This window comes from Enoplosus armatus, chromosome 1 (assembly GCF_043641665.1).
Source record: "Enoplosus armatus isolate fEnoArm2 chromosome 1, fEnoArm2.hap1, whole genome shotgun sequence".
NCBI classification, from domain to species: Eukaryota; Metazoa; Chordata; class Actinopteri; order Centrarchiformes; family Enoplosidae; genus Enoplosus; species Enoplosus armatus.
This window is the reverse complement of record NC_092180.1, coordinates 9,272,650-9,293,782: the sequence shown is the minus strand read 5'-3', so window position 1 is coordinate 9,293,782 and position 21,133 is coordinate 9,272,650. Positions and strand designations below refer to the sequence as shown.

Genomic DNA, 21,133 nt, shown 5'->3' with positions numbered 1-21,133 from the left:
ATATAAAAGTCCCAACTTTCATATAACTTTAATCAGTTTTATTAATTCCCATCATGTCGATTATGGTTTGGATTTATGCTTTAAAAGGTGGATTTAACTGAAATACGTGAAATTATGCCTGCATGCAAAGATTTTGCAGCTTGCAGGGGAAAGAAAAGTTGCACAATCCTCTTCATATTTCAGACAACAACACTTGATTTTGTTGGGTTTTTTTCATTGATTTATTTCAAAGATGCTAATAAAGTGCGTTCATTATTAGTATAACCTGGAACCAAAGAATATTTGGCATTTATGCTTGTTAAATAACTTCACTGATTAAACAATCATCTAAATAGTCGATTCATTTTCTGTCAATCAACTAATCGATTATTCGACTAACCGTGTGAGAGAAACTGAAGGAGCAGGTGATGTTGGACAAAAGTGCAATCAAATTTAAAAGGCTGAATGTAATCACATTAATATACATTATGACGTTTCCCCTTAGGATGTATTTATCTATCTAGCCTACATCAGTAAAATCGCTTGTTTCATGAATTAAGTAGCAGCCATTTCTCAATACTGGGTCACTACAATTCCTCGTGTGTCGCACTGTTAACTGACCAAATGATGATCCCTCAGAAGATGATACATGATCAAACAAATACAAATGAGTTTCATGCAGGCTCTACATTAGAAGGCATTTGCCAAACGAAATGGGACAGATCTTTCTCGGGATAGGATCAATACATTGCCTGGCAAAGACAGCCATCTGTGCCTAATTGTATGCTTTACCTCCTCTTCTGAACACACAATAAGCAACAGGCTGAACGCAGGCCCTCTGACCCAGACTGGGTTTCCAGACGGGGGAAGATTATTTCATTCAACTGGAAAACAACAAGGGGGTGGGGTGGTGGGGAGTTTTTTTTTTTTTTGCAGATGGAGTGGGCAACTGTTCTTATATGCCCCACCCTGATGAGGATGAGGATGGGTCACAGAGCCAGAGCCAACTGGTATGTCTCTCTACATGTCACATCACCCCTGGTTGTATCCATTTTAACAGGTATTATACTGGATTAACAAAGTGTTCACTGTTGGTTTATAGACACCTCATAAATCAGGCACAAACAATGAACTCATTGTTAGCAGCTTGATGGAGTGTTGGTTTACAGGCACATTCATATTAATGCTTCATAAACATTATAAATGACCATAAATGTATGTTTTCTCTCTCTCTCTCTCTCTCTCGCTCTCTCTCTCTTTGCTGTTACGTCACAACATCCAAAACTGTCACCATAACGGTTGTGATGTTATTGCAAGAAATTGCAAAGATGTTACTCACAGATAAATCATTTTCATGTATGTAAAGGAAGAAAAAGAAAAGGTGGTGGTGGGGTGGGGGTCTGATAAAACATTCATGATCACCCAAGTTTGGAGGATGGACACAGAACCCCTTATTCAGCTTGTGGTGTGCAGTTAAAGCCATTTTATAAGCTCACTCTCCATGTTCTTTGGTCATTGATTTTCTTCTCTGCCCCTTTCCATTACCTGTTGAGATGGGGGGTTTTGCTCCTCTTCAAACATACACACACACACACACACACACACAATCCTCTCTATCTGTCTCTCTAGCCACTGGCACCCTGGTGTATTTCTCCATCTCCTCCGCCTCTTGTTGCAGGAATGACAGGCCATGAGGAATGACAGTGGCTCTGTTTGTCATACAGTAGCGGCAAGAAGCAAGGATTTTTAATTGCATTGGAGAATCTTCATTAAAGAGAGCACATGGGGGCGGGAATGGGGGAGAGGGCTGCATGGGGCGGCGTCGGGGGGCACTCTGAGCATCGTCATTAGGAGAAGGCACTAGCAGCATAGAAGGGTGGGCCCTCTTTGCATGCACACTGAGAATGCCTGCCGTACCTCGGTCATTTGTAACATAATAAGTGCCAGCACAATGACTGCAATGCGAGAAAGCACACCACAGGGAAGAGAAGGGGGAAGGGAGACAGCATGTCTGTCTAAAAGAGGGACTTTTTTTTGTCTTGATTAGAAAGTATAATGAGCCACTAAAGAAACAGGAAAAAAAGAGAAATCTCTCCTGAGACTGATGGAAAACAAATTAATCTGGTGATTTGGATTTAATTATTATTTTTCTATTAGTCCACCATGCAAAGACAGGGACAGCCGTCAGAAGCGAGGAGCTGTGCTTGCATTTATTGATTTTTGCTCAGACACATTCAGGGAATACAGATTCATCTGCTCTCCTCCCCACACAATCCGCTATGTGGGATTCCATTAACACAAGAAGCTTCCAGCAACTCTGAGATGTTTAATTTGAACACCATAAATTGAGCTTAAAATAGTGTTCACACACAGGAAAAGTGGCCTAAGGATGTCTTTTTATGCAATTGAATTAGTCCTCACTTATTGTTGTGTCCTACATAATAACTATTAAATAAACACCCAATAAATTTAATTAAGACAATGTTCTGCTGTATAGAACGAGTCAGGCGCTATTGTTCCTCTCTGCCTCCAACATCTTACACTGCTATAATAGTTTAGTTTAATTTAATCTTTTGTTTTGGATTAATGTAAGAACCCTGCAAATAGACTGCAGTTATTCTTCCCATCCATGTAGTATCTTCTCTTTGTAGCATCCTTTCAATACATCAGTAGTCTTGAACACAATGCCTTGTGAGATGTAATGATTTGCAAAGTCAATGATTTGAACTGCCTGTGTGATTAAAGCACAAGGGACCAATTTGCAGCTGCTATATGTAAAATATTGGTGTGCCTCAAGTAGCACTCATATTCTCTCGCTGACATGAAATTCAGCAATTATGCCAGATGAACGCTGTTATTGATTGGCGTATCTACTATCCCTTCCTGAAAAAGGTTTGCAATAAATGTAATGGCTTCGAGTGTGTAGACCCAATCACTGATGTTCTGAAAGCCGAACTACGCCTAATGGTATATGGGAATCCACGTGACAGTGAAATATGCGTTACTCCTTGACCTTTAACCCTGGAGACATCTACAGGAAGTAGGTTCAGGGATGTTACGTTAAGTGTTTCTGTGATTCAAATGTTTTTATGTCATCGTCGTGCTTCACAGTCAGCTTGTAAAAACATAGTACTTTTCGGTAAATGCATACAAAATGAACTAGATAAAAAGTGATTTGGAAAATCGACCAAATAATGTTTTCCATGCAAGGTTGACTAATAAACCCCTGCATCGTCTAAATGAGTGCACTCGGAGAGTGTTTACTGTGGTGAATGTAACTGAGCAGAACCCTCTGTTGCATGATGTAATACACAGAAGGGAGAAATCATCATAATAGCAGAGTAGTAGAGTGACTCATTCGTTGATGAGGTACATTCACACTGTCATTCAATGAGGAGATGCAGTCTGTGTGCACATGTTGTCAGTGTGTGACCGATAGAGACAGAGAGAGACAGAGACAGAAAGGCAGAGAGAGAGAAAGAGAGAGAACATTAGCATGTTCCTTTTCTGGGAATGAGGAGTCATTTGTGCCAGGAAAGTGGAGAAACAAGTCCCAGCCCTACAGTGATGCATCTCTTAGGGAAGAATTAGATCACAAGAAAATGTCACCCCAACCTGAGCAAAGCCAAATGACCTTGAATCAAATAAAAACACATCTTTACCCACGTCAGTGTGTACACACCACACAAAATGTCAGCAGATTTTCCATTTGCTAAATCTGCGCCTAAGTGCAGGGGTTTAGCGAAGGTAATCAACCTGGTATTTTCCTTCAAGTCCATATGAATATCACCCTGGAGGAACCCTGCTGTTAAATGCAGTTAACTACAGTTACTTACTTATAATTTAATCAATTTAAAATAAAGTGGCATGAAATTTCTCTTACTCATACTGCCAATACTGACAAAAAAAAAGAAGGAAAAAGAAAAACAGAACCCCCCAAAAAACTGTCATTACTGAAATTCGGTGACTCTACAATTTCTCTTATTCTGCATTTTGAGACAGATGAAGCTGAAGGGATTTTTCAAGGGAAATTACTTTCTCGGTTGAATTTCAAGCTTCAGTGCATTATTTTATCATAGTTTACATATAACTAGCTTTGATTTCTGCCCACTGTAGCTAAAATATCTTTGACAGTGGAGTAGACTTTGATAGATAAGTGACCATTGTACGTTTTCCATTGCCATTAGTGAGGTTTTGCTGTTTTCTTCTCTGACCCACATAGAAAGCATGATATTAGTTATCACTGTTGTGCAGGTGTAACACCAACCTGATTGTTTTATTTTTCATTTTCTTACAACAAAGTTTACATGGTCTATTATACATAAACAGACTCACTATTCATTCATTACTTGAATAATGCATGGTCATTACCTGGAAAATAAGAAGCATTATTGTAATTCCATGGAGGCTGGACCTACTTCTGTTAAGTCACCCACTGGTGATTTGTAATGCAAAGGTAAGCTACCTTTTATAGGATTCCACTCAAATGCTAATCCGCAGGTGGCTCTCAGCTCATATTGACAGACATCATTGTTGTCAGTCATCTGAGATTTAACAGTGTTCAGTTTCTGCAGGCAGAAAGCTTTCTTGTTTCTTTTTAAGCAGGGACTTTGACAAGTTTGATTTGGCAGAGAGTTCCCTAAAAATTTGGATCAAAGCATGGAAAAGGAATACTGTTATTTACACTGCAGTGTACTGAAAGTGGAATTTGTAACTAATCTCAAATTAGCTATGCCTTGTGTTACACGACCAGCATTTAAGCGTGAACACAAACTTTTTTTAGGACACACCAAACTCATGTGAGAGAGAATTTGGCACCTTTATTGAAGGGACATTGGCCCCAGTTATGCAACAACACCAGGCAATTCAATTCTGAACACAAGTCAAGATAATGTCTTACTCTTATACAAAACTTTGCTGTCACATACATCCATACTGGGATGTATTTGGCAAAACTGAAGTCATTACTTGTCTGATCTGGCCTATGTTTCATGCCTAAATAACATTGAAAGCTGCCTGAAATATGAGTGGTTTCACTGCCCACATATGACCACATGTGAAGCATATCTTACACAACACAGAGTACCTGTGTGGATACCATAAAAAAAAAGAAAGCACTGAGAGCATATATTTGAGTGCATGGTGAGTTAGGCTTTGGTTTGTCCTCCATATTGATTCCCATTGCTATTTGTTACGTTTCCTTCATAGAAATAAAAGCAGGAAGCACAAAAAAACAAATGCAAAGTAAAGTGGATGCTAACACATTGCATCAAAATGCTACCTATGGTCTAATTATAGATCTTAAAGTCTCATTTGAATGCAGAAAAAATGTCAACGCATACCATATGAGCTATTTTCAGATAGAGTACGACAAAGCCATCAAAAATCCATCTATTGAACAAGCTTTCATATTCATTCTAGAGGTGTGTTTGAACTGCGCATAAACCCCAGAGCTATTATAAAATGTATGAAAAAAGACCCCCCTGCAGCTATGTCAACATACATAATGCTGGCCAGCACCTGTACTTTTTTTAATCAGCAAATGCATAAAAGAAGACAAAATGTTGGGGACAATAAGGTTGTTTTATTAGTGTTTGGAGAAATCTTCTAGTTTAATATGTGAGGATTTTTATTAAACTTCACCGTACAGTAGTATCGAGAAAAAGGTGTGACTTTTCCATCATAATTGATTGTTTGACATGAAGAGTCTGAGATTAATGAAGCCATATGAACAACTGTCTCCACAAGACACAGTACGAGTGACAACTTTGTGACAGTTCAAAACAAAATGAGAAAATATAAGTAAGAAATAGCTATAAGTGAAATGAGAAATATTCATGATGTTTTGTTTCTAATCTAATGGTTTGAATGTTACTCAATTTGATTCACTTACAGAAACCTGCACATTTGTGCTTTTAACATACAGCAGATCAAACAGACCTTTTTGGGTTCTTCACACATTTTGAATATGTTTTAGGACAGGGTGTTCAAAGATACTCTAAGATATTTGCCAATTTCTCTGTAAGACAATCTTTAATCCCTCAGAGTAATAACAGCTTGGTTTGTATGCATCATCAGCTGACATTTGCCTCCGAGCCTGATTGCTAAGTGTTTTAGAGTGCTTCATCCCAAAAAAAAAACCCAAACTAAAACTATGTGTTTAAAGATATACCTCCTTATGCAGCCCAACAGCACACTCAAATCCCCAACTTTCCTTTAGCTCACTGTTGATATTTTGAAACCCAAAACATCAACAGTGAGCTGGGAGGAATTTTGAGAATTTATAGGTGTTATTGGTCACAATAACAAAGTCAGGGAGTGCATCTTTACTGACATTAACTGGTAACCTCTCAGATCCTCGTGGGAGTGGGAATACTTTATGAAAGGCAGATGTACTGGGACAATTAAGCATACTGTATAAAAACTATGAGACAAATATACAATGTGTTGTCTAGGTGCCTAGAGTGAAAAAGGTGTCAAAAGGTGATAACATCAGTCAGTCAGTCAGCCTGCATGTTTAAAAGTTTCATCATGAAAAATGGCCGGTAAATGAACCCTCAAGGCATGGTGGTGTCAAAGAGAACATCCTCTTTTGTAAATTAAAAGCAGGTTTAGTGTGCAATAATGATCTAATTTACAATGATACAATTCTTTATTTGCCCATTTAGCCTTTAGGATTAGTATTAGTAGAATGTACGCCAAGTAGACGCTTATTCCCTGCAGCAAATTACTATTCATTAAAAACATTGTAAATGTGTGCGTCTCTATTAGTGTGACTGTGTGTATTTGTACTCATTTAATAATTAAAGGTCTCTATTAATTTCTTTGATTGGCAAAATAAATTATTCAACAGACATGTTCACATTGAGAGTTAATACAGCTGGGCAGGACCAGTGATTAGTGACTGAATAGCAATGAAGCATTAAGGTCTGAAGTTAGTAAAGGTAAATAAATATCTTGTTTGCTCTTTTAAGTTAACTCCAGAGTTCTCCAGCAGGAAATGCATGTATGTCTGGAGTAGATAATGGTCCATGTTTGACCAAGAATATAGGGATATATTAGAAATATTGGATCAATAATTTATTGTAATGCTTAATCAATAAAATGAAAGAAACTTAAACAAAACAAAAGAGTCAGGACACGTCCGCTAGCCTGTGTCAGATTGCTCAAATGATCTGTTTGTTGAGGAGCATCTGAACTTAGATTTAGGTGGGCCTGTGGGGGTGGTCCTAAGACGGTTTTAGGACTGATGAAAACAGGCCCCTGTGTTAATTAATACTGGCAGGCCACTGTTCCTCCTGGCAGTGTGCAGGCAGACATTCTGGCCTGCCCTCAGTGACGCCTGGTCAAAAATAGGGCACCACACAGCACAGTAATGATCACAATGGTGACATCATCTTTGCCTTCAATGTGCTCTCCCCTCAGTGCTCTTCTGAACAAAGAGCAGCAGGCATGCAGGGAGGGAGGCAGATGTCACTTTGTGTCTGGGGAACATTAAGACCAACAAATGTTCTTTGAATCCTCGGAAAAGCCTTTTAGTTCAGCTTGTGTGGGGTAAAATATTGCTTTGCTAAAAGTCACTAAATGAAAAATGGGCTCCTTCTCTTCGTAAATCAGGTGGATGATTTTTTTTTCATTTTGTCTGCAACACATGAATACAAATAAAACTTTGAGTTGATTTATACTCGCTAATTGCAACAGAGCAAGCCTATGGCGAGAGAAGAATGTCTACAAATAACTCACAAGTATTTTAGATGGTGCCCCTCAAACGCGATCTAAAGTGTTAACACATGTGGCCTTGCTTTTTCACCATTGTTACTGATGCGTTCAGATGTATGTCTCCAGTCCTGTGTTCGAAGCAGGCTCATACACACTTTAGATACCGCCTAACGTCATCATTAAGTGGACAAAGGCTTCCTCGTTATAAAAACACAAATACTAATGCATTGTCTGTCTATCCCCAAGTTGCCATGAGATCATCACCAACAGAGATATTGCACTGTAAGCATTCAACTGAACTCCTCATAACATACAAATCTTTGGCCACATTTAGTTTGTTGTTCTACACAATTTCTGAACCTTAAAACAATTTCATCTCTTGGTGAGAAGGTTTCTGAAAGCAACACAACATAGGAAATTCCCCCAGGACAACAACTTACAATATGTGCTTAGTAAGTTCACTCAACTCTGCTGTGTTGCATGTTTGTTTCTATGAATCTTCTGTTTGATTTACGCTGGAAATAACACAACCTTAGCCTGGATGTTCCTTCCTAGAGGTTTCTCAGAAGGGATGGACTCTTGCTCTTTGCACTCTTGAAGACACTGAGCGCGTATTGTAGTTCTGCTATAAACCAGCCTTTGTGGTATTCATGTGTCTCCACAAACAGAGCGAGAGAGAGAGGGAGGAAGGGAGACAGAGCGAGAGGAAACAGATTCTCAAGACCTGGACGAGCCGTGGGAAAAGAGGGGTCTTGTAGAGGAAAAGCAGAAATGTCTCAGGACATTCCTTTGTGATTACACAGTGCTGGACAAATCCAGACATTCTTGCATTTATTCTGTGTCTTAAGGCTCGAGTTAAAGTCAATATCATGAGCAGAGTGTAAACATCAGCATCATGTCCTTATAGTTGCTGTGAGCCATTGTTACAGTTATATTTTGCAGTTTTTCAAGCCATTTGATATGGATAAACAGTTCAAACCTGAGGGGAAAGACACCACCAATTTGCACCAATTTTTGCAACAAGCCATCCTATACGGCTGAAATAAATGAACAACCACTCAGAGAGACAGGTAGGTATGCATCTCATATCCTTGTAAATAAGTCGAATCAAGTAAGAGGAGGGTATTGTGTGTGCAAATCTCAAGTTACATGCCCATGATCTTAGCTGAAAGAGTAAGCTGCCCCCAGTGGAAAAAAAAGCATGTTCCTCCCTTGTCACAGCGAGCATGAATGAGAAACAGCTCCAAGGAATGCTCCATTATCATTCTATCAGCAACACTGGGGGAGGAGAGCTTGTAGTCTCTCTTCACGTCGCAGAATCATGTGTCTGAAGGAGGGGGGGGGGGGCGAATGGCACTGGCCTACAGACCCGCAATTGGGTTGAGCATCCTCCTCCCCAACTCACCAGACCTTGCACTTCCTCATTTGTCTAGGTCAGGCGTCCTTTTTGTCAGCAATTAATCTGCAGCACCGCCCTCCTATATTTATCCCTTTCACTCTCTGTTTCTCCTTCACCTCTTGTTCTGTTGGCCTTGGGTAGATTTACACTTGGCTTGATCACTGTTCACTGTTGTATACATGCGACTAATAATGGATCGCTGGGCCTTTTAAGAGCTACATTTTTGCCAAGCATGATGAGCATATTGTTGACCTTCACATTATTATGCATCTGATGTGCAACAGTGCTCCCTCTCCACGCTCCAAACTGACCTTTCTGGACCCCCAACACACTTAACATGAATTCAGTGTGTTACAGTTTTGGATAGTAAATGAATTTTACTCAGTGAAACAACAACAACAACAACACAATAACGTCTATAATATCTGCAACATGAAAACAAAATGAATAAAAAGTATGTGTTCAGACTTATTTCCGATGCATCCTGAGATCTACTAAATTAGACGTCAGTTAAAGTATGCTAATCAAATTAATGCTGCTAATCCTGGATTTACTGTGATGACGGGATCTACAATGCCTTTCAAAGCAATTATTCAAATCAATCTAATTAAACCTGTTGGAATTGGCTTTAATTGCCTCCCTGACTAAACAAACACTAAGTTCTGGCATGCAAATAATAGTGCAGCTCAATTGCTTCTTCCAAGGATGCAGAGGGAGGGAAAGTGTGAACTACAGCGCCCCTTAGTGGCTATTAGCTTCCTCTGGCTTTCAGAATGACGTCAGCCCTGGACAGAACTGAGTAGATGGTGTGTGTGTGTGTGTGTGTGTGTGTGTGTGTGTGTGTGTGTGAAGACCTTTGCTGCAAATGACCCAGATTCTGATCATTTTCAAGTAAAGTTGGATCAACAGCATTTACAAATACTTCAAATGACGATCAGAGGTCAGTAGTTCTTCAGTGATCCTCCTACAGGTCACCACATGTGTGCTGATGCACCATGTGATTTATTTCTTTTACAATCTGCACCTGGCTTTAAATGAGAGAGGCCACTTGATGATTTTAGAGCTAGTACCTAATGTCCTCCACCTTTTTTTTTAAACCTGTCTACATATGTTATGTCAATTAAACTACACATAAATTACCTGATATTTCAGGTGATTATTTCATTTGTTTTGTATGTCAGATCTCCTTCTCCCTCTATTTATCTATCACCATTTAACAAACATCTATCACTATCTAACTACCAACCGTCCAATAAAGACAAAAAGCCCAAAAATGATGTTAAAAAATAACACTTTGGGATATCTATCTCTGAGATTTCTGCCTCCACCCAATAATGAATGAAATTTCATTTGTGCGGCTCAAAGCAATGAAAAAAAATCACATTTAGAAAAATATACTTCTTTTTCCAGAAACAATGTTACTCTAGATAATCCACAGACTAAAATTATTAAACTAAACAGTTTACAATAAAGTCTTTTTATTAAAAAAAAAAGATGTTCTATGCCAGAAATAGTCCCTTCAAAGTCAGTTCACAGTGTGTTCTGTGGATGATGTTATCTCTCTGCTCCAAATCCTTTGTCTTCAGGAGGAGTTGCTAAATTATCAATTGTGTGACTCTCATAGAAAAACACTTGTTATGTATTTGGCATTTACTCGGCACTGCTGGAAAGCATGTAAGTAGCTGTAAGCAGAGTTTTCGCTTATTAATTTTGACTTGTATTTACAGTGTCTCCCTTGGGGCAGTAATTTTGAAAATGTCAGAATGCCATGATGCACGTAAGATGCATCACATGCCCCAGTTTTGTCAAAATCCAATGAGTGGTGTGTATGAGTTATTGCATGTAAAAGATAGTGACTTGAAACTTGAATGTAATTTTAAAAATACATTCACTTTCAAGCCAATATATTCAATTTCAAACTGCTACAATTTAAATGTTTTAACAGATTTACTCAACATTTTAATGCAAAAAATATAAGCAATTCAAACACAGTTTTTGTTTCTCTTCTCATACTATGATGGCTAATATAGTCCTTCATCCTCCCTACTCTCATCAAGTAAATTCACAGTCATATGTTAGGGAGGTCCCAGATTTCCTATATCTTTCCTCATCCATGGATGCTCATCACATTAGGATGTTGACTAGTGTGAGGTTTATCAAGCTGGTCTGCCATAATCATAATAATTAGATGTCAAACAATGATGGAAAGACCTCATTGGTGTACCACACTGTAAAAATTAATAATTAATTACACGTCAGTCCTGCCATTATGACTGTAATTAAATAAACATAGAATCAGCAATATGTACTTAAATATCAAAAGTAAAAGTGCTCATTATTCATAAATGCAGAATGACCCTTGCAGAATGTTGTATAATTATTATAGTGGAGTTGAAAGCATTTCAGTGTTGTTGATTGATTTGTTTTAATTTGATAAACTGTTGCATAGTTTAATCTGTAATATTGCTTCATATTACATGAGACGATCATACGTTTTGTTTGTAAATGTTTGTATATCTTGTATGTCAATCTTTATCTGCAAAGTAACTGTACTGTAACTAGCTGTAAAATAAACAAATGTCAAAGTATCATTACATTTAAACACAATGTATATAAAAGTACAAATAATGTATAAGTGCCTGAAAATTGTACTTAAGCACAGAACTTGAATAAATGTACTTACTTAGTTACTTTCCACCACTGTCTGTAATATATGATTGTAAATTTAAAAAAAAACAAGCTCAAACATAACACAGGCTGAACTGCTACCTTTATGAAATGAAATGACTGAATTAACATCTCATCTGGCCTGGGAACGCCTCGGAATCCCCCAGGAGGAGCTGGAAAGCGTTGCTGGGAAGAGGGACGTCTGGACTACCCTGCTTAGCCTGCTGAATGGATGAATTAATATTTCAGGAGGGTAACTGCATCCTCAAATAGTACACAATGTCAGTTATAGTCTAAAAAAGTATGGCGACTCGCCTACTACAGTGTTGTACTCTGTACTACTGACTGTATATATGCTTTATTCATGAGTTATATTCCAGACTTTAAACCCCAAATGGTGTCTTTTGTTTCCAGCTAGATTCACTGGCTGACATTTGGGGCTGCTTCATATGCAGCCTTTGCCAATATCCCAAACTCATTGACAAAACTAGCAGTGGTAATGACTACAAAGCCATGGCACATACAGTACTCTCCACAGGGAAAACACTGGCACCTCTCCTGCTGTGAATAATGTTGGCTTGTTGTGTCTTTTTACATGCCTCATTCCACAGATTTTGCAAATCACCCAAACTTATGTCTACTCTGTATTTGTTGTTTTTGTTTATTTTCTGTTTGTACCTTGAGCAAATGCCAAATATACATCACATGTATGTGGGCCATAACAGAAACACTATATCAGCTTTGGAGTTGTGAAATATGATTGACTTTCTTATCTAAGCCACATGGTGACGCTGCTTCACTTGGTCTGGAAATATCTGAGGCAACAAAGTCTCTATGAGGTTTAATTCTATCAGTCATAACTGTGTGTATTCTTGAACATTTAATAGGTTATTTCACTCACAAAAACGTGGATGAACCATGTGCATGAGGATAAAGAACCACCGCATAGCAAGCTTGTAAACCACTCCCTCCGGGTCATTGTAAATCACCTGACCCTCTGTGTCAACAGCAGTCAACACAGACGCCATCGTTCCTGTTGTGCTAGAGCAAGGCAAATCAAAGGTGAGGATGTAACGGTATGGTGACAGCGCATTGAGTTACGGATTTAGTTGTAAATTGTCACCTGGTACTGAAACTGGTTGTCTCAAACGAACATCAGTCAACGTTTAATTTAGCGCCACCGATTAACGTTAGTTAACGTAAAATCTAATAAGGAGTTCTTAACGCCAGCCGCCAAGCTAACCCGCTAGCTCATAGCTAACTGAGATGTCAGCCGCAGCAGCAAACAGCTCTGCCGACTCGTCGGAAAACAGCAGCCGAACTATTCCGTTATCTTGTGTGAACGACCACTAGGAAAGGAGTTCATATTTAACAACAGCTAGCTTGCAAAGTGTCAAACACACAAAAGGGTGTATTCTTCTTCATAAGCTAGTAGTTGACTGCTAACGTTGTTTTGTAGCTAACCGAACGTAACGTTACATTTGGGAAAACAGTAACGTTAAGTTTCCACCAGGAAGCGTTAACTGAAAATAACGGAAGGGTAAGATTAATGCTGAATCCTACGATTTAAACGTTACCCAACGCTCAATGGTCAGCTAGTTACTTGGCTAGCTAACTAACTTAACGTTTAACCTTATTTGCAATTTGGTGGCGACGAGACAACTCGTAAGTTATCAGTCAGCACAGCAGCTAAAGGCATCAAGTAGAAGACGAAGCAGACAAGGTAACGTTAGTGTTGGCTCAAAACGCAAGACGTTACCAAGTTTTTGAAGGCAGTGACTAAAATGTCTCTGGTCAGACTTTGTATTGGTTACTCATAGGGATACTGATGAACGGACATTTACTCAGGTTAGTTACTGTTCTTGTGTCAGGAGATGTGACACCTGCGGCTTGCTACATAGCGTCACATTGCTACGTCAACTACCTAGCTAACTAGCTAGTAGTTAACCACACCACATAGGTTTTGAGCCATGATATGCAACATTTTAGTGTAAGCTATTTCCTACACTTTAGTGCCCCTTTAAAGACTTCCTTCCCAGACTACTGTCATTGTTTATTGTCTAATAATAAAGCATTTGCGTTTCCCTAAATATTTTGTATTGTGTTGTGGGTGTTTTAAAGGTTTAAGTGTTGTGTTGTGGTTTAAAAGGTTCTTGTTATCTGGCGTTATTTACTGCTGTTCATTTCAGTCTGACAGGCTGCTGGCTTGCTGAGCTTTGACCACAGGTGCTGTAGCTAATGTCCATGGATCCATATTACTACCAGGGAGTAACTCATACTGTACCACCTTATGTCAGAAACTCTCAACTGTCCCTTTCAGCTAATACATCAATAGCACTTAACAAAACATTATAATGTACTTGACCCAGCTCTGTGTGTTGGATTTAGTAATGCAGCTTAATAATAAATGATCTGTGTCTCATAACTGTTGTAGAGCACTTTGTTTGCACACAGCTCACAGTGTTACCGCCTGCTCCATGGAAGTGTCATGTTCATGTGACAGAGTTCATAGTCCCTAATATAGGCACTGTCACTTTGATACCTTGTCCAAGAAGCAGCATGGTGGCAAGTTTTACTGTTTACCGACGCACTGTCACGTGCGCTCCATTAACAAATCAAACATGCTCACACACCGCCCCACAAAGCCTTGTTACTTACCAGATTGAGAGGGTGCAGGCCCTTTTAAAAGTCTGTGCTGCAAGGTGTAAACTTCATGTCCAGTCTTGCCATTGCGTGGGGAATAATTGATGCATTTGTGAGCAAGTTCTTCATCACTCTCATCTTCGTATTACAACAGGCAATCCGTGATGGACTCCAGGTCTCGCAGACTTCCCTTTTGTCTGCAAAGCTCAAGGCCGTCCTACACATCCAGTCCAACACTGTCCTCCTCATCACTGAGCTCCAGTAGGTTGTACAGTAGGGAGACGGTGCTGAACAATGATCGCTTCCCGAGGGCATCATCAGCTTACAAAGCAGAACTGGACCAACAGGTAGGCTAACGGCACAGAACTGGCTAAAGGGTAGGAACCAGGCATAACATAGCCATTTTATACACCATGCACATCCCGTCTATAAATTTGCCTACAACATGTATAATTCAAATTTAGTTTATTTTATTGTATTGTGTCTTGGTGTCCTGTATATAGTGCTGCATCTAATTCAGCCGAGTTTGCAAAGATCATGTAGGATGACAACTGGAATAGTGTTGGTTTGAGTTGGATAAAACAGTCAAGAGCAACAACTGCACTTCATCCTACTGATTCTGTGTTTCTGTTCAACTTGGGGATTTAGTCATCTGTCTTTTTAATTTATACCAGTGAGAGGGCCCTCAGGTAAGCTCCTTTCTTACAGGTTCCCTTCGGAGCATGGTACAGTAGCTAACTACGTGTATCAGCGGTGCAACAGCAGACACTTTGGAGGTCTTTTTATAGGGCAGCCTAGATTCCTTGGCACATGTTGTGTGTATTTCAGTCGTGCTGCTCATGAAGGCCCATCTCAAAAGATAGTGTTACTGTTGGCCTGGGCCCTATATAGTTGTTCCTGTTCTTTCCAGAAGAGTCCAAGCTAGGTGCAAAGACCCAACAAACCACTCACCATCCATGAATTAATTTATTATGGGTTTTCTGAGATGAGCACTAATTTAAGCTACCCTCTTAAAATAGTGAGTGCAGAGACCAATTCCTATTAACTTTTCTATTAGTTAGTGTTCTACAGTTACATAAAGGTGTCCTGTGGAATTACTTGTAAACAAACAGTTTGTATTCAGTGTTTCTTGCTAAAACACAACATGTAATGCATGTCCTTACTCATAAAACATGTCCAAAGCCAATCTTTTGACTATTTGAAAACATATTGCTTGCAAACAAAATGGGGAACCACTCATCAAAACATTGCTCCATAGCGCCACTAGTGATTGTTCCACTGCTAAAAGACAGGAAAAGTTAACACATTTTCTTATTCCAGGCAATAGTGCTAACTAATACTTTGTGTTTAACGTTCTCTCCTTTTTGAAGAGTTCTCGTCTCCTGAGGTCACCCAGAGACTACAGCAGCTCTGACAGTCGCTCCACCAGCTGGAAGTTGCCCTCTTCTCTGACATCTTCCAGCAGATCTTATGACCGCCCGTGGGCTGAATCCTCTCTCAACAGCAGAAGCAAACTGGTACAGTCATTTGTTTATAGCAGCAAAATACAGCCTGGTCAAATTTATTCAGGGTAGAGGAATGTTTCCGAATGATGTCATTGCAATATACATTTATTTTTATACATTTATGTCTGTCTTCATTTTCCTAGCCTGATTCTGAGGGGAGGTTGGGGATGCACTCAGTTCTGTTGAACGCCAGTGACGATGGCGATTCTAAAAGGGCCAAACTGTCATACACCAACAGAGGACTGTACTCAAGAACGACCAGCACCTCAGTCACAGGATCCACCTATTCCAGTAACGGGCTTAGCAGTGGCAGAGGTACATAATACCAGACTTGTGGAGGTCATAAGAAAAAACGTTGCCCGAAGAGACACTTTTTGAACCTGTATCCTATTGTTCTGATGTGGAGAGGACGTGAAGATCTGACGTTAATTCACACTACATACATTTTGTCCAGTGTGAGCTGCACGTTGTATTTCCTCATTTTAGTTGACTCACCTTCAGTTTGTCTATTCTTTTTCTGAACAGGTTCAGGTGACAAACAAAGTGACACATTGGATTCATCGTGGAGGTCATGCCATTTACTCTCACGGTCATCATCTTCCTCCTCAAAGCCGCTGTTGTCCAGGAGAGAGCTAGAGGCAAAGGACGAGTCCAGTCTCTCAGGTTTGGGAGAAAGAAGGATTAGGACTCCTGGATTGACTTCCTCGTTGTGTAGGAATATATTGTGACTTAAACACACACAAACACAACCTCTTTAAATGTATTGTTAAACATAAGCCAATCTCACACAAACTGCTCTTCTCTCCCCTAATTTCAGATCAGACAGACAGGGTGACCTCCACATATGCACAGGGAGCTCGGCCTAAAGAGACTGCCTACTCTCCCTCCTCCTCTTTCTCCTCCACTACTAGAGAAAGCTCCCTAAATCGACACCTCTCATCTTCTACCTCCCACCGGTCTTCTCCTCTGGTGCGTGACTTCAGCAACAGAACCACATCCCATTTCTTGAACAGCTCATCCACCCTCCGGTCATCTCAGGAACAAACAGGAAATCCTAAATCCTCCTCAGATATCTCTTCCTCTTACTCCTCCCACACCCCCTGGTACACCACTCCCCTGGCCAGACCAGAGGCCATGCTCCCTCCTAGGCCTGCCCCTGAGGGTGCAGAGCCAGAGGGCCGTCGCTCCACACGGCGACTACTGTCCCGTCTCTTTTCGCGTCGCTCCAGCCAAGACTCTTCTAGTGGATCATCCAGTGTTCGCTCCCTTGATGACGACAGTCCATCAACTGGTGGAGAGTCTGTGGACAGTGACGAGGGAGCTAGGATGTCCACTGTGGAGCCCGATGCTGGAGGATCAGAGGTAACCTTAGGTAGCCTCAGGAATCGTAGAGCAGACCTCGCCCCTATCCAGGAAAGCAACAACGATGGCTATCGTAGCGGCTTGGCTCGGTCCAGAATGGGATTGTGGAGAGAGCCTGGCGTTGGCAGTAGTAATAACACCAGCAGTGGAGGAGGCAGCAGCTCCTCCTGGCTTTCCTCCTCCCTCCGTGGCCGCTGCCCTCCCCTCCTCTCTCGCCTCAGAAGACATGCAAGGGATGGGAATGCACACTCAGCTGCAGGCTTAGAAGAAGGCTACAGCCATCCGCAGCATTTACTGAGAAGGTGGGATAACCTTGAGCATAAAGCATCACAGGAAGATGACGATGACGATGATGAGGAGGACGAGGACAACTACGAGGAGGAGAAAGAGGAAGGAGCAGTTGGTTTAGAGGCCTTTGGTGCAGGTCGTTCCAGCAGACTCGAAGATGAAGCATTACCTGAACTCGAAGATGCCTCAGTTGAATTTTCGCCACGGCGCAGAGTCGGAGTATATGAAAACATTTCGGTGTCCATGGGTCCATTGAGTGGTACTGAGAGCCAGAAGGAGAAGCCCGTTTCCAGTCAGGATCAAGAGAAGCTGCGCAAGATCAAGGAGAGGTAATGGATTTTGATCTCCCACAAAATATGCATGTATTACTTCATGTCCTCTGACAACATAACATGAATATCAATTTATTTTGATACTGTGATACTGTTGGTACAAGATGTGTCTAACCTAGCTTAGCATGTCGTTAGCCTAGCTCAGTTAGTGGTGCCTTCCAAAACCTCAAACTGTTATATTTTCATGTTGTATCTTGTCTATTTAACATTTAATAGAAAACAAGACATCCTGGGGCTGTTCAGATTTTTTTTTAATGCACATCATATCATAGTGAGATTTAAGCCTACAATAAAATGCTTCTTAACTGTCTCTTTATAATCTACAGCAGTACAATTTTTCAAATATTATCTTGCAGGAGGTATTGGTCTTACAATACATATTACTTTTTCTTTGACTTATAGTCTTAGGTGACTTTTATTAATCTTTTAATTTAATTAATAATCTCTTCAGTTTTTCAGATAAGCAGGAACCATCTTCAGCTGGTCAAAACACATGGACTGATGTACATTAACTGAATGCACAAAGATGACATTGATATTGTTTCCTTTCCATTTTCTCAAATGCCCTCAAAAGGTGTTTAGTAACAGTACTTTTTTAAGTAGAACTTTTATATAGGAAACAGGAGATGTAAAAATAGGTACTGTATCAACAGTAAAGCTAAATATCCTCCTTTCCTGCTATAGACTCCTGCTGGAGGACTCAGACGAGGAAGAAGGCGACTTGTGCAGAATCTGCCAGATGGGGGAGGAATTGGCATCCAACCCCCTGATTCAGCCATGCCGCTGTACAGGAAGTCTGCAATACGTCCACCAGGACTGCATCAAGAGGTGGCTTCGCTCTAAAATTGGCTCAGGTAAATACAGACCTCTTACTTGGCTGCAACTTTCACCAAAACCACATCTTCTCAACTAAATCAATGTTTTTCTTTCTCATGTTTGTTTTCGTTTAGGCACAAACCTTGAGGCCATCACAACATGTGAACTCTGCAAGGACAAACTGCGTTTGAACATAGACAACTTTGACATTCAGGAGTTATATAGGACACATGTGCAAGTGAGTCACCACTTTACTTCCTTTAGTTGAAGCACCTAATACATTCATCAATACATTAATTAAAAGCAAGAAAATGATATAGTGTATATATACATGGTGATTTTATATGTCACATCTATAAAAAAATGGAAATAACCTCTAAACACCATTATCATAGCTGATAGTGGATAAAGCATGTTTTCCTGGACAGCAGTTGTATGAGATGTTTAAGTTTGATAAACTAAAATCATGTCAAAGAAACAGTTTACAGTTTGCAGATATACAGATGGTTGACAAGTGGTCTTTTTTTCTTCCTTCACAGTCAGAATATGATGAGTTCATCAGCAGCGGCCTCTATCTGGTGGTGCTGCTGCATTTCTGTGAGCAGAGGTTCTCCGATGTCCTGGGAGCCGTCGATGCAGCTGGGGTGAGAGCACACACACGCTGTCGGACTACATTACAGTGTACAGGGGTTCATGTTTTTGGTGTGTACTCGTAGATTGAACCACAAGTCAATAGTGATTCACACAATGCTTATAAATGTTTAAATGTTGACTTGTGGTAGAATACAAATCTTGAAAAGAGAAACATCTTCCCTTTCCCACCCAGTTATTCAACCTGGTGAGAACTCTTCATGAACACATGGACAATCTTGAAAGTATGTTTCTCAGTCCTTCTCTCCAATGCTTATGTGTTTGTTGAAAGGCTGTCCTGATTTTCTGCAAGCGATCTTTCGTCTGTAATTGCGATGTTTTCAAGCTACCAGCTTTTATACTGTAGTTGGCTCGTTCTGTGTTTTCATTATTATATTTATTATGTGGCTACAGAATTTAAATGAATGTCTCTGGATTGCAGTTCCCCATGGGGAAAGTGACGAGGAGATCCAAGACAACAGACCATCTATTGAGTTTTCTGACCTGGATGACGATCTTGAAGAGGAGTACTAATCGTGAAAGTGGTGGAATGAGGGTAAAAAAAGTGGGTCAGTGGATCTGAAGTTTCAGGGCTACTCCATGCCATATGGTAGCTCACCCAGTTTTCGCACATGCTTCGACATTGTCATATTCATCTGAAATGCAACGGCAGTGAGAAATGCCAAACGCACAGAACGCGTCTCGCCTTTGTTGCAGGTGGCTTTTGCAGATATGCAAACTTGAAATGAACTAGTGTGTAAAATATATTTTGGTTGACACCACCGTATTTCTGTTCCTATGAGAGTGCACTTTAATCAATTATAATAAAATAAAAATGCAAGTCTTTTTAACTGTTATACCACAAGTGCTTTTAATGTTTAAATGAAACGGCAGAAACGGCACAGAAGGTCAACAGCGACAACAGTCGATTGGTATTAAAGCTGTGATGATAAGACGGATGCTTTGGGAGAGAATATAAAAAGTGGTGATTATTCCTTTTGTCTTTTTTCCTCTGACTTTTCTCACTGAGAATATGTTTTTAAAAAAATGAGAACTTACCCCATCTATGAACTTTCTCCATCCTTGTTTCGGTGTTTGAAATGCTTTATGTATGTACAAATCTAGTTTCATGCTTTCAATTTTGGGAATAAAGATTGAATGCAAACAGCCTTTTCTGTTAAGTCGTCTTATTTACTATTATACGTTGATTTGCTATTTGTTGATGTTAAAGGCACAACATAGAACAATAAGGTGCTGCCACTTCTGACATGTGAGCACTTCTAAATTAATCTGGTTCCAGACCTGTGAAATGCAGTCCACATCCAATTTGTTCAGCAATTCAAATAGAATGAAGAGAAACAAAATGGCAGTTCAGTCTGATTATCATGCTCCCTCTAAATGTGTTCAGTAGGAATATTATAAAGACTGAAAGGAAAAATCCCACAAAAAGCAGAATTTTCATGCAGTTAATATGGAACAGCCTTGTTAACAGAGACCTGTCATCCAGACATAATTCTGATGAATTACTGAAAATCTAAGAGACACTGAAAGCAACCGAGGTGATTTGACTGAAAGGATGATTTACTGCAGGTAGCCGTACATTAAAATAAAAGTTGTATAGATAAAATACCTTAAAGTGTGAGCACATGGAGTCACATTCATCGTCAGTGGACCAACTCCAAACGGTGTTGCATGATGTCACCCTCAATTCAAGTTTAATTCTAATTTCCAGTCAGTTGTCTTTGGATAATTGTAGATATTAACTCTACTGTGTTTTCTATAGTCCAGTATAC

General features: G+C 40.0%; 1 protein-coding gene across 1 annotated transcript; it reads left to right on the top strand.

Moving 5' to 3' along the window:
- The first annotated feature begins 12,816 nt into the window (after positions 1-12,816).
- Positions 12,817-20,508, top strand: marchf7 (membrane-associated ring finger (C3HC4) 7). The gene is made up of 11 exons (XM_070903445.1): positions 12,817-12,826; positions 14,562-14,754; positions 15,778-15,924; positions 16,056-16,227; positions 16,438-16,623; positions 16,730-17,891; positions 18,579-18,748; positions 18,845-18,948; positions 19,250-19,354; positions 19,537-19,585; positions 19,783-20,508. Exons 2-11 carry the CDS (start codon positions 14,572-14,574, stop codon positions 19,872-19,874), a joined length of 2,370 nt encoding a protein of 789 aa, XP_070759546.1. The 5' UTR covers positions 12,817-12,826; positions 14,562-14,571; the 3' UTR covers positions 19,875-20,508.
- Positions 20,509-21,133: the final 625 nt, after the last annotated feature.

Coding starts and splice junctions, on each gene's coding strand:
- marchf7 (XM_070903445.1), top strand. CDS start 14,572: ATGGACTCCAGGTCTCGCAGACTTCCCTTTTGTCTGCAAAGCTCAAGG. Junction 19,355..19,536: donor GAGCCGTCGATGCAGCTGGG/GTGAGAGCACAC, acceptor TTTCCCACCCAG/TTATTCAACCTGGTGAGAAC. Junction 19,586..19,782: donor ACACATGGACAATCTTGAAA/GTATGTTTCTCA, acceptor TCTGGATTGCAG/TTCCCCATGGGGAAAGTGAC.